Source organism: Rhamphochromis longiceps, linkage group LG3 (genome assembly GCF_057381845.1).
Source record: "Rhamphochromis longiceps isolate RC_006_pf linkage group LG3, R_longiceps_female_GT1.1, whole genome shotgun sequence".
In the NCBI taxonomy this organism is placed as follows: domain Eukaryota; kingdom Metazoa; phylum Chordata; class Actinopteri; order Cichliformes; family Cichlidae; genus Rhamphochromis; species Rhamphochromis longiceps.
Genome location: NC_140559.1, coordinates 5,231,350 through 5,245,348, shown reverse-complemented (window position 1 = coordinate 5,245,348; position 13,999 = coordinate 5,231,350). Strand labels below are relative to the sequence as shown.

Genomic DNA, 13,999 nt, shown 5'->3' with positions numbered 1-13,999 from the left:
CTCATTCTCTTCATTCTCCTTGTCACCTTACGTCTCACTCCTTAACTGAAGTTGTAGTTCTAACATAAGAAGTCCCACCAACGTCCTTTATTTAATCTCTGTGTTGTCACAGTTATTATCATCAGATCAGACATGAGACCCAGACAACAACATAAGTTTACAAGCTAACATCATGTCAGCTAACATTAGACGATAGCATCATAAACTTTAAATTACTTTGCCTCTGATCAACAGTTTGATTACATTCTCACATCACAGGTTTATTTGCTAAGTGTGAGTCCGCCCACATTAGATCCACTTTTCAGCAGGTGGAATAATTTGTAGTATATAGGTAATACATCAACAATGCTGCCGTGGCTAAGTTAAGAATATTTAAAATGTCATTTCCAAAACTTGCATATGATCTGCAATTTGTAGCAGATCTACTGACTGTCACAGAGCAGCTGGAGCAGTCTCGAATGCAGGTCAGTCCACTGCTGCCCCCTGTGGCCAAGTGCCATAGCTACTGCTGGATGAACTCGTGACACATCTGCACCTGTTTCTATGAACACATTGAGTCTGAGTGGCTGCACTTACACTGGTGCATTCAACATATTGAAAGATGGCAGCAATGTGGATTGTCAAGACTCAAACCAACCGTTGAGCAAAGACAGCAGATCACTTGTTTCTGTTTGTTATACAGCCAGATTTACTCGTGACACACATGTGCAGCTGCTTTATCACCTATTCTGAATTTGTTTCAAGCACAATACATTTGTTACACATGTTGGGATATTGTGTTTGTTTTAAATGTTATATACCTGTGTGGTATGTGACTTGTGTTGCCATGACGCCAGGTCTCTCTTGGAAATGAGATTTTTAATCTCAATGAGATTTTTTTTTACCTGGATAAATAAAGGACTAATTTGTAACTTTCAGTGTTTTCCGGTCTTCCAAAAGAAAAAAACCTTCAACTACATGACATGCAGTTGTGTATTTGTTTTCACCTTATCATACACTTGAAGTTTTACAAATCACCACTTCTTTAGTGAATATCATTTCAGTCTCAGACAATCTCGTTTCTCTTACAGAGGTTGAATGCACCTTCTGCGGATGGCCGTACCACACAGTGTGCGTGGACTTCCCCTGCACAGAAGGCAACTACAAATGCTGTGAATGCTAAATAAACAGAAACAAATGATCCCTGTTGTCTTTGCTTGATGATTGGTTTGAGTCTTGACAATCCACATTGCTGGCGTTGCATCTTTCAATGCCAGCAATGGCAGGTATCAGTGCTCAAGCCTTTTGTGTTTGTTTCCAACAAGTTGCCCACCTCGGGAAACAAAAATGTGTTCTTTTACTTGTCAGATGAACATATGAGACACTTTGACTCTTCAGTGCAGTGTGGAGCCTAACAAAGATCTGTTTTGTGTCCCAGCTGATCAGCAGGAGGAGGAGAGTCTGACGGAGCAGCAGAGGAACATTTTCAGCTACTTGGACTCAGCTCAGCCACTACAGAGGAAACAATGAGCTCAACACAGAAGGTGACAGACAGAGCAGGACCATATGACCAAAGATATTTATCACCATATACATTTGAACATTTGCCATAACGATGTAGCTGACGATATAATTGACACCAGACAAAATACTTTACAGCTGCACAACTTTATTAAAAAGCCATCAATGTATTTTCACTGAAACAAGCAGCTTTTGTTTATGTGCATTAAAGTTATATAAAAATGTAACAGTGCAAATGCAAATTCCTCGCTGACAGTTTAACCAAAAGGCGTTTCCAGTGGAAACTGGCCGACACATCCTGAGCATAACCATGTATAATATCCACTAAACTTCAGAAGAGGTTATACAGTCGTGGCCAAAAGGTTTGAGAATTGCATAAATATTGGAACCTGGAGAAGTTGCTGCTTAAGTTTTTATAATAGCATTTTGCCTGCACTCCAGAATGTTATGAGGAGTGATCAGATGAACTGCATCGTCCTTCTTTGCCATGAAAACGAACTTAATCCCCAAAACGCCTTACCACTGCATAGGGCTGCCACAAACGATTATTTTGATAGTCGACTAGTCACCGATTATTTTTGCGATTAGTCGACTAATCAGATCATCATCCATTGGACGTAAAACGTACAGCTTATTGCACCAGCAGCATCTGCTCTTATATAACTATCATTAGCTTACAGCTTTAAGTGTTTAAGGTATGTGCTAACTAAAAATAAAGACAAGATGGTAGTTTATTAAATTTTAATTAAATGTGCAGATTGTTTTGGTGAAGTTTAATAAACTCAGCCGAATTACTCAGGAACAAATAAAATATTGCACCTTAGAACACATATGCATCAACACTACAATGAGCGGGTGGAGGGAGGTTTGGAGTCTTCTCCCACCCCCACTCTCTGCGGCCTGCTGGAGCGGGAGGGCTAGTAGGAGGAGTTGGCCGTCCGACTGCGGTCTGGGGTGTGGGGCCTCCCTGCTGCTGCGGAGTCGGGGTGGTCTGCCTCTCCCCACCGCAGGGAAAAGGGTAACACCACCTGGGTCTGGGTGCAATTCCCCCCTCCAGGGGCAAGGGTACCTAGACCCGGTTTGTAGAGTACGCTTGGGGAGTGTGATTGTGTGTACAGCGTCTCTTTATGTCTGTCTCCACGTTGGTTGAGTGTGGAGTGAGTGCATATGAGAGCATGAGGGTGGGAATGGATGTTTGTGTCTGTGTGTGCCTGTATGTCTGTGTCTATATGTCAGGTTGGGTATCAGACGCCACCTCTCTGGGGACACCTCAGGCCCTCCAAGGTTTGGAGGCCTATCTCCACCCACCACCACTTCCCCTGCCGGTGGCGGACTCCCTCAGGTGTCGGTGTGTTGGTGGTTCTTTGTGTCTGGGGGTGGGCGTCCGGGTACACACCGGCTCACTCCTTGGCGGCCGCTTGTCGGGGCCTGGGGCCTGGGGCTCGCTCGGGCCCCTTTGGAGGTGGGGTGCCCCCGGCCTCTCGGCCTAGGGCTCGGTCACTCAGGCGCAGCTGGGGGCCGGCGGAGCTCACGGGCGCGTCACTGCAACTCCCCCTGACTTCTGCTCCGCGGCTGCTGGGCGAGCCCTCATCTGGGACTCTCCTCAGCTCTTACTGGGACAGTGGCGCGGCTGCCCCTCTGTTGGTCTTCCATGGTCTCTTGTGTTCTGGGGGCCTCTGGATGTCTGGAGTTTTGATCTCCTCCATACCCGCTTCACAACCTGGAGGACGGGGCTGTGGCCCCCCCACACTCCCTAGCAGATCATTACATGGAGAAACCTTTGGAATGCAAGCATGCTGATCCACACAGGTATGCACACATGGGTATTCACAGACGCGGACTAAAGCTTTCTTGGCTGCTGCCTCAAAGCACACTGTGCGCTGTCTATCTTGCGTGCTGCACAATATCGTTTATTATTTAGTAAATACTGATATCTATGACTAGCTAGTTTATTGTGATGGTGCTTTGTTTTCTCTATTATTATGTTGCTCTTTGTTGTTTGCTGTCTCCTCTGTTTGTTTTTTTTGTTTGTTTGTTTTTGTTTTTTTTTCTCCATACAGGTGACCCAGGAGTTTTTTTTTTTGTTGTTGTCTCTCTTCCCCCCCCTTCTCACCGTCTCTTCTCCCCTTTGGTTTTCTTTCTTTCTCTCCCCCTCTCTCTCTCATTCATTCCCCCTGTCCTATTTATTAAAAAAAAAAAAAAAAAAAAAAAAAAAATGACAAAGGATGAACTGAAGCTCTGCCATCACGTAATGTCGCATACTGCTGTTTCTGATGTCATTTAAAAAAACAAACAAAAAAACAAAAAAAAACAAATAAAATACTGAAAAAAGCCAAACAATAACATTTTTAAGTTTATCTAAGTGACTTATATATCATGTTTAACCTGAGTAGGGCGGTGGGTTTGAAAACGATCTGCCGGGAGTCCGGTGCTCTCATGGCCCCCGGCTAGCTATCGAGCTAGTGGGTAACAGACTTCTCCGAAAATGTCGGAGCGCTTTTGAAAATATGTGATGTCTTGATAAACTGAGCCGATATTTGAGGTTTACACAGCTACATTCTCGCCTGAAAATATGTTAAACGTTTATTTTGTGACCCAGAAAGAATAATAAGAGTAATATTAAAACTAACTAGCTGCCGCTATTGTTGGAAACTGCGCTGGGCCGCGCTATGAATTCTGGGACAGAGCTTCTTCTTCTTCGGGGTTTAACGGCAGCTGGCATCCTTGTACATGCAGTGCTGCCATCTTCTGTTTCAGTCCGTTATTACACTCTTAAATCCTGCTACTTATTCCTGCTTTTGGGATCTTACAAAGCTTCAAACGACGCGTCGACTATTAAATCAGTCGTCGACGATTTTGATAGTCGACGTAATCGTGACTAGTCGACTAATCGTGGCAGCCTTACCACTGCATTTCATTGCTGTCATCAAAGGACCTGCTGAGACCATTTCAGTGATCGTCTTCTTAACTCAGGTCAGAATGTTGGCGAGCACGAGGCTGGAGATCATCATGGCTGTATCCCGATTCAGGTTCTGCAGCTTTAAAGTCCTCAAGGGCCGCAGACTCAAAGACCGCTAAGGCCGAAGTGCGAGGCTCGTAGGTTCGTGAAATGGGACGTCTAACCTCCGTCGCGCTGCCCAGGTTGCCTAGCAACCATGATACTAACAGTTATTTATATATATATATTTATATTATTTCTGAGAGTGTATCATGTAACACTATAGATCAACTTAGCTCAGAATATATAAAGCATATAAACAGTTACAGCAATATGATGCAACAAACACAGCAGCTGCTGATCCAAAATACTCAAAGCTTCATAGAACTGAAACCAACATTTATTTTTAGCTCCATTCTGCTGCTGATACAGACTTTAGGTTTCTGAACATTAAACTTGTTGCTGCCTTTCATAGTGTGTAACTTGAAGGCCCTGAGTACTTTCTCCCACACTGAAAACACTGGGATGATCACATTATTTGAACATTACCTAATAAGACTGATTCAGCACAGACAGTTATGTTAAACTTTCCTAGCAGTCCTTCACAAACAGGGAACAGTCTGTCTATTCTCTCCATCTGTCAGCTGCTGCTGGCTCTTCCTCCTCCTCTTCCTCACACACTGCTGAGTTTGTCCTGGTGGATCATCAGGGCTGCAAAGCCTCACAGATGATGTGCAGCAGTGGGTCCCTCAGTCTGTCCTCACTCTGGACACTTGCAGTCGTCACACATGGAAATCAAATGTGTGATAAGCTGCAGGATTCAAACACAAGTGTAACTTATAAACACATGTTCATACTTTTATTCCACAATCAGAGAGAAAGAAACAGAGAGAGAGTGCAGGACAGACACAGGTGACAGTCTCAGGTGTACACACTGCTACACAACAGCAGCAGAGAAGCAGGATTTAGTGTTTGTGTTATTACGAGTGTAAACAAGAAGAGTTCCAGATGGTGCAGTGGACACATGTGTGACTGCTGTGATTAAAGCATCTTTCTTTCAGCTTAACGAGTGAACCGTCAGCTCGTTCAAACACACGTTAAAGTCCGTTTGGCTCGACACCACCGAACAGAGGCAGCAATATAACACAGCTAACATTAACAGTGCAGTGAATCCTGCTTGTGCCGTGATGTTCAGGACTGCAAACCGAGCAGCATCACTGACTTTCAGCTTGTTGTGTTTGTGGATATATGACTGACTTTAATTATCCACAAAATCATCACATTCTCTGTCAGATTAAGGTCGACTATTGAACGGCGTATATTTTAAAGGCTTTAAAACCAAGTTAACGCTGAAAGTACAAACATCACTAATGTCACATAACTCTGCCGACAAGGCATAGCTATGGCTATGAAATGCTCTTTGTGTATCACTTCTTCATTATGAAAGATGTCATTAATGCACTAGTAATGTCTCATCTGGAGTATTGTTCAATCATTTGGTCAGCAGCTAATAAGACAGATCTTAACAGACTTCAGTTAGTCCAGAATAAGGCGTCCAGATTAGTGTGAAGATGTTCATACTATACTAATATTGATAAAATGCATAATAACCTTTCTTGGCTTCCTGTACAGGCTAAAATATTCTATGGCTTACTTGTAGTTCTAAAGAAAGCAATTCTGTTAAACACACCACATTTATTCTGCTCAGCTGCAGTATCCAGATGAAATACATCATCATATTACACAGTTTTCAACAAGCTGCAATTTAGTAAATGCTCGAGTTAAAAGTAACGTTTTGTAAAACTGTTACATTTAGAGCAACTTTTAAGTGGAATAAATTGCCTTAAAAAATTAGAGAATTATTCAAAACTTTAATGAACACTTAAAAGCCGATTTACAGAGCTTTTAGTTGTTGTAAATATTGTAAGACATGATTTGTTTTTGAAATTTGTGTAATGTGCCTCAATGTTATTGATATTATTATTATTATTATTGATTGCTTATATTTGAACAATTGTGAAACCTCACTGTGGATGTAAGAGTGAAATTATGTGGATATCTTGAATCCACTTTATTGTGTAATATTTTATGTGAGTATTTGATGGAAGACGAGCAACATCTGTTGTGGAAGCTAACGGGGTTCCTTTAGAATAAACAAACAGGATTTATTATCACTGAATAATTCTGTATAAATCTATACAAATTATAGAAATATGTCATAGGAAACAACAAAATAATCTAAATGATAAAATAATGTGTGTGTGTGTGTGTGTGTGTGTGTGTGTGTGTGTGTGTGTGTGTGTGTGTGTGTGTGATTTTAGTGTTTGAACAGTCATGAATTATCTTTAACAGCAGGTTGGATGTAATGTGTTAGAACTACCAGCAGGTGGGGATAAGAGACCTTTAAGGTGTTTGGTGCCACGCTCCACCTTCAGGTTTAAAACTAGTGTTAATGGAGTTTGAAGGTTGAGTTTGTTCCACGACTGCATTTCACTCACTGCCTCTGTTTGTATCTCTGTCACTGCAGGACCAACATGGAGCCAGAAGTCAGCGCTCTCAGGAGGCCGACAAACCTCACAGAAGAAAGGGAGAGAAAAAACACACCTGTGACGAGTGTGGGAAGGGTTTTACTGGGAAGGCTTCACTAAAACAGCATCAGGTCATCCACACTGGAGAGAGACCGTTCAGCTGTGACTTGTGTGGAAAGTCTTTTTCCTTGAAGCGTTCCCTAAAAACACACCAACTCATCCACAGTGGAGTTAAAGCGTACAGCTGTGATCAGTGTGGGAGAGCTTTTACTCACAGTAGCCACTTACAGAGTCATCTAGTTACCCACTCAGGAATTAAGCCATACAGCTGTGACGAGTGTGGAAAGTCTTTTTCCTTGAAGGGTTCCCTAAAAAGACACCAACTCATCCACAGTGGAGTTAAAGCGTACAGCTGTGATCAGTGTGGCAGAGCTTTTACTCACAGTAGCAGCTTACAGAGTCATCTAGTTACCCACTCTGGATTTAAGCCATACAGCTGTGACGAGTGTGGGAAGGGTTTTACTCAGAAGGCTTCACTAAAACAGCATCAGGTCATCCACACTGGAGAGAGACCGTTCAGCTGTGACTTGTGTGGAAAGTCTTTTTCCTTGAAGGGTTCCCTAAAACAACACCAACTCATCCACAGTGGAGTTAAAGCGTACAGCTGTGATCAGTGTGGCAGAGCTTTTACTCACAGTAGCAGCTTACAGAGTCATCTAGTTACCCACTCTGGATTTAAGCCATACAGCTGTGACGAGTGTGGGAAGGGTTTTACTCAGAAGGCTTCACTAAAACAGCATCAGGTCATCCACACTGGAGAGAGACCGTTCAGCTGTGACTTGTGTGGAAAGTCTTTTTCCTTGAAGGGTTCCCTAAAACAACACCAACTCATCCACAGTGGAGTTAAAGCGTACAGCTGTGATCAGTGTGGCAGAGCTTTTACTCAAAGTAGCAGCTTACAGAGTCATCTAGTTACCCACTCTGGATTTAAGCCATACAGCTGTGACGAGTGTGGGAAGGGTTTTACTCAGAAGGCTTCACTAAAACAGCATCAGGTCATCCACACTGGAGAGAGACCGTTCAGCTGTGACTTGTGTGGAAAGTCTTTTTCCTTGAAGGGTTCCCTAAAACAACACCAACTCATCCACAGTGGAGTTAAAGCGTACAGCTGTGATCAGTGTGGCAGAGCTTTTACACACAGTAGCAGCTTACAGAGTCATCTAGTTACCCACTCTGGAATTAAGCCATACAGCTGTGACGAGTGTGGGAAAGGTTTTACTGAGAAGGCTTCACTAAAACAGCATCAGGTCATCCACACTGGAGAGAGACCGTTCAGCTGTGACTTGTGTGGAAAGTCTTTTTCCTTGAAGGGTTACCTAAAACAACACCAACTCATCCACAGTGGAGTTAAAGCGTACAGCTGTGATCAGTGTGGCAGAGCTTTTACTCAAAGTAGCAGCTTACAGAAGCATCTAGTTACCCACTCTGGAATTAACCCTTGAGCTCCCCTAGGGAAAAATGGGACCCGCTTGGGTACTTTTGGATTTTTGATTCTCAATATATCAGTCATTTTAAAGACTAGTTGCATGAAACTTGGCCAGGATGTGTGTTTTAGGATTATTTTTTAAATTCAATGATCCCCTCTATGGTGTGGTGTATAGTAAAGGAGATTCACATATGTACCCCCTGCAGTCACCCTTGTACCCGCTTGGGCCCCATTGACTCCCATTATAATCACATATTTTCGATATACTGTAATCCTGACATGTGATAATTTTTTTCTCGTGAATACCTAATGGATCTAAGCCTCTGCCTTCAAAATAAAGGAAAAATATGTTTTGGATCCAATGAGCACAATATTAGGTACAGCACCACCATAGACATTTTCAGTGGTTTTGAATGCAGGACATGGTTATCTTATTATGCAAAATACATGACAATAAAACAGCTGACCACCATAAAATAGTCTTGATGTAGTGGAACTGATATAAGAGAGTGGTGTGAATGTGATTGAGAATATATTTATACTGTGTGTGTGTGTCGGTCGCAAACAAAACAGCCCGTAGAGCCGCCTCCTTGAAGTGAACAACGGCAGCCTGCTTCGTTTTTTTTCTCTTTTCTTTGAACCTCTGTCAATGTTATTTTTCTGACTTGGCTGAGGGCAAAAACAAGGCTCATTGTGCAGAGAAGGGAGGGGTGTGAAAGCAGCCACTTCTTTGTTGAGCCAGAGGGGGGGAGGGGTGTGAAAACAGCCACCTGCTTGCTGAGCAGAGGGGGAGGGGCAGTCGTTACTCTCCCAGGCAAGTCAGCAGAGCGGAGGGAGAGAGACAGAGAGAGATCCTTTTCTATCTTCTTGGATTCAAGTGCACATTTGAAGTCTGTGGGAATAGTTTGCAGCCTTGTCTTACTAGTCATTTCTGCACAGACGCCACGAAATGCACAGATGCGCGCACCACAACACGAAGCGCACGGTCAATTTAGGGGAGCTTGGAAGCAGTGATCATCCTGCAAACAGCGCATTATTATCGTAACGGCTGCAAAAGTTAGGATATGTCCTGTCTGCAACATCCATCCATCTAGAGGTTCGTGCTATAAAATGTAAATTACATCTTTGTTCAGTTTGTTGTTGAGTTTGCTAAGGTCAGTTCAGTTTCCCAGTGTCACAGGAATGGAACAGGAGGGAGAGACAGAAAATGATCATCGTCTATCCAATAAGATAGAGGATGATCATTTTTTAATTCAGGTGCACCTTTGAAGTCTGTGAGAATAGTTTGCAGACTTGTCTTACTAGTCATTTCTGCACAGATGCCACGAAATGAACAGATGCGCGCATGCACAACACAAAGCGCACGGTCAATTTAGGGGAGGCTTTTGCTGAGAAAGCGCAGCGTTCCAAAAAGCTGAAGCAGTGCTCATTGTGCAAACAGCACATTGTTATCGTAACTGCTGCAAAGATATATATAAGATATGTCCTGTCTGCAAAATCTAACCATCTTATGGTTCATGCTATGTATGATAATGTAAATTACATCTTTGTTTAGTTTGTTGTTGAGTTTGTTCAGGTCAGTTCAGTTTGTTTTTTTGCAATAAAGTGTTATTGTTCCAAAAATAATAATGCATTCAAATCAATGTTGTTATGAATTATTTACCTATTCAAGGCTGTAATAACCTCATGCCAAATACTTCCATTTGCAAGTCATTTTTTGAAAATATTGCATATTATGGGTTTCCCCCCCAAAAAACAGGGTTTTTTTTATGACAATAAAGCCATAAAAACCTAAAAAATATTTAAAAAATAATGAAAAACTTTATATCTGTGGTTAGGTCTGAAGTTGTTTAAAAGATCTGATGTGAAAAAAATCAGAAAAAAAATTCATATATGATATTGCTATATCACCTTTTGTCAGGGGACCCGTGTGGGTACGAAGGGGAACTAATGGGTGTAAATTTTAAAAACTCTTATTACTCCAAAAATAATAATGCATTCAAATCAATGTTGTTATGAATTATTTACCTATTCAAGGCTGTAATAACTTCATGCCAAATGCTTCCATTTGCAAGTCATTTTTTGAAAATATTGCATATTATGGGTTTTCCCCCCCAAAAAAACAGGGTTTTTTATGACAATAAAGCCATAAAAACCTAAAAAATATTTAAAAAATAATGAAAAACTTTATATCTGTGGTTAGGTCTGAAGTTGTTTAAAAGATCTGATGTGAAAAAAATCAGAAAAAAAATTCATATATGATATTGCTATATCACCTTTTGTCAGGGGACCCGTGTGGGTACGAAGGGGCACAGATGGGTGTAAATTTGAAAAACTCTTATTACTCCAAAAATAATAATGCATTCAAATCAATGTTGTTATGAATTATTTACCTATTCAAGGCTGTAATAACTTCATGCCAAATACTTCCATTTGCAAGTCATTTTTTGAAAATATTGCATATTATGGGTTTTTCCCCCCCAAAAAACAGGGTTTTTTATGACAATAAAGCCATAAAAACCTAAAAAATATTTAAAAAATAATGAAAAACTTTATATCTGTGGTTAGGTCTGAAGTTGTTTAAAAGATCTGATGTGAAAAAAATCAGAAAAAAAATTCATATATGATATTGCTATATCACCTTTTGTCAGGGGACCCGTGTGGGTACGAAGGGGCACAGATGGGTGTAAATTTGAAAAACTCTTATTACTCCAAAAATAATAATGCATTCAAATCAATGTTGTTATGAATTATTTACCTATTCAAGGCTGTAATAACTTCATGCCAAATACTTCCATTTGCAAGTCATTTTTTGAAAATATTGCATATTATGGGTTTTTCCCCCCAAAAAAACAGGGTTTTTTATGACAATAAGGCCATAAAAACCTAAAAAATATTTAAAAAATAATGAAAAACTTTATATCTGTGGTTAGGTCTGAAGTTGTTTAAAAGATCTGATGTGAAAAAAATCAGAAAAAAAATTCATATATGATATTGCTATATCACCTTTTGTCAGGGGACCCGTGTGGGTACGAAGGGGCACAGATGGGTGTAAATTTGAAAAACTCTTATTACTCCAAAAATAATAATGCATTCAAATCAATGTTGTTATGAATTATTTACCTATTCAAGGCTGTAATAACTTCATGCCAAATACTTCCATTTGCAAGTCATTTTTTGAAAATATTGCATATTATGGGTTTTTCCCCCCAAAAAAACAGGGTTTTTTATGACAATAAAGCCATAAAAACCTAAAAAATATTTAAAAAATAATGAAAAACTTTATATCTGTGGTTAGGTCTGAAGTTGTTTAAAAGATCTGATGTGAAAAAAATCAGAAAAAAAATTCATATATGATATTGCTATATCACCTTTTGTCAGGGGACCCGTGTGGGTACGAAGGGGCACAGATGGGTATAAATTTTGAGGGATGCTCAAGGGTTAAGCCATACAGCTGTGACATCTGTGGAAAAACTTTCAGCCGGAGAGGGAGCCGAAATACACACCTACGCATTCACACCAGACATGATGTGTACTGCTGTGAACAGTGTGGCAAATACTTTACAACAGACGCAGACTTACAACGACACATGTTTACCCACACTGAGGAGAGACCTTATCAATGTGAGCTGTGTGAGAAGACTTTTAAATCTCCACGTTACCTGAGACGACACCAACAGATCCACACCAGAAAGAGACTCTACAAGTGCAGCTACTGTGAGGTATGTATTTATATTGTTATCTTGTCATTTTAGCCTGACTGTTTGGAACAACTCTGCTCATTAAACTGTGTTAGCATGTTAGCAATTCTACTGCATGGAAAAGCAGCTCTGAGTGATTATTCAGATTTTCCTTTCAGTTATGATTTTAGTATTACTGTAGTATTATGGTGGTAGTATTGTAGTTATTGCAGCCCAGTAAACTGAGTGTGTTAACTGAAACAGTCAAATGTAGTTGGACGTCTGCAGAGATGCTCTTTATTTCAGGCGACGTTCAGGATACAAATGTTGAAGGACTGACTTACACTGTCTTTGTGTCTTTGTTTAGAAGCAGAGCAACACAGATGGATCCAGTTCTCAACCCTGTCATCACTGTGGTGGTGGGAAAGACTTTCATTGTGACCTCTGTGGAAAAACTTTCAGTCGGCAAAAGACCCTAAAAAGACATCAACGTAGACACACTGGAGACAAACTGAAATACTGCAAAGAATGTGGGAGAAGCTTCACCACATCAAGTGAGTTAAAACAACATGAACTGATTCACAGTGGGGTTAAAAAGCACCTCTGTGATCAGTGTGGGTCATCCTTCACCACTGCAAGTCAGCTTAAAACACACAAAGGAGTCCACACAGGAGAGAAACCACACAAGTGCAGACACTGTGAGAGAAGCTTCTCACAGTCAGGTAATCGTAACATTCATGAACGTGCACACATGGAAGGAAACTACAGCTGTGACCAGTGTGACAAGAGCTTCAGGAATCTCAGTTCATACTCTGCACACAAACGATCCCACGTTACTAATAAACTGTTTCACTGTTACCAATGTGCCCAAACATTCACCTCATTGTCTGCTCTGTGCAAACATCAGTGCGATCACTCAGGGCTGAAATCACTCCCATCACTGGATCACAGTGAATCTGAAGACACAGAAAGATCCTCTGGTTTCTGTGTCAGACTCAAAAAGCTTGAGATCAGGCTCCACAGAGTTCAGATAGAATCATTTAAACTTGTGTTGAACTGAACTGGTTGCTGGGCTGAACTTCTACATAATACAGATCTACATGGGATCTTCTTTTCTGTTGTTTTACTGAGTCAGTTTTGTCCTTTTTTCTCTGTCCTGGTTTTGCTCGTCTGTAAATGATTGAAACTCAGTCAAATAGTTCATTGTTCTCCAGCAAAACGTTTTGGAAACTCATGTTTAACCTTTAAAACTCTGACATGTTTTAGCACACAAGGCTTCATCGGGGAGTTCACTCATGATTGGACCATGAGAACAAAGGTTTTTAGTTCTTTCAAAGAGAGTCTTGGAGATGTTTGATGTTTCTGTTTTTCTGAAACCACCTGAAAGAAAAACTATTTTTCTTGCTTTATGTAGTGTGGAAGTTTTTAATGTTTCTTCATCTGTGATGTTCTTGAATGTGTTCACGTGAAGATGGTACAAATAAACTGTCCTTTCAGCTTTAGCTCCTAATTTATTCATTATTTATGGATGTAGCACAGCAGCCGTCTCTTGATTAACACATGGAGGGCTCGGGATCTGATGGTGTCGTCTCCCTAATTTGCCCACTCAGTAAATCTCACTCATGGCCAAGAAATTGAAATAAACCTTGTTTCCCTGCTGGATAGTGATCCACTGTAACTCTGCTCCTCCTTCCTGTTTAGGATTTCTGTGGCTGAAGTAAAATTCCCTCCATCCATCACTTATCCCAGCTAACCCAAAGTGAAATAAAGTTTTGCTCGTCTTAAAAAAGCATTACAATAATGGGCATTACCAATGCAAACTGAATGATACAGAAGATGAAAGAAGAGACTTTGATCAGTTAATAAA

At 40.9% G+C, this 13,999-nt stretch overlaps 2 protein-coding genes across 2 annotated transcripts in view; one reads left to right on the top strand and one right to left on the bottom strand.

Moving 5' to 3' along the window:
- Nucleotides 1-8,468, top strand: part of LOC146672618 (uncharacterized) — a 117,551-nt gene extending 109,083 nt beyond the window's left edge. Inside the window, exons 2-3 of the mRNA XM_085400888.1 lie at nucleotides 1,418-1,523; nucleotides 6,966-8,468. Of these exons, the coding sequence (XP_085257014.1) occupies nucleotides 1,506-1,523; nucleotides 6,966-8,468 (1,521 nt within the window). The 5' untranslated portion in view covers nucleotides 1,418-1,505. The remainder of the gene's footprint in view (nucleotides 1-1,417; nucleotides 1,524-6,965) is intronic.
- LOC146672608 (uncharacterized) overlaps nucleotides 1-13,999 on the bottom strand; it is a 322,020-nt gene that overhangs the window by 45,143 nt on the left and 262,878 nt on the right. The window lies entirely within an intron of this gene.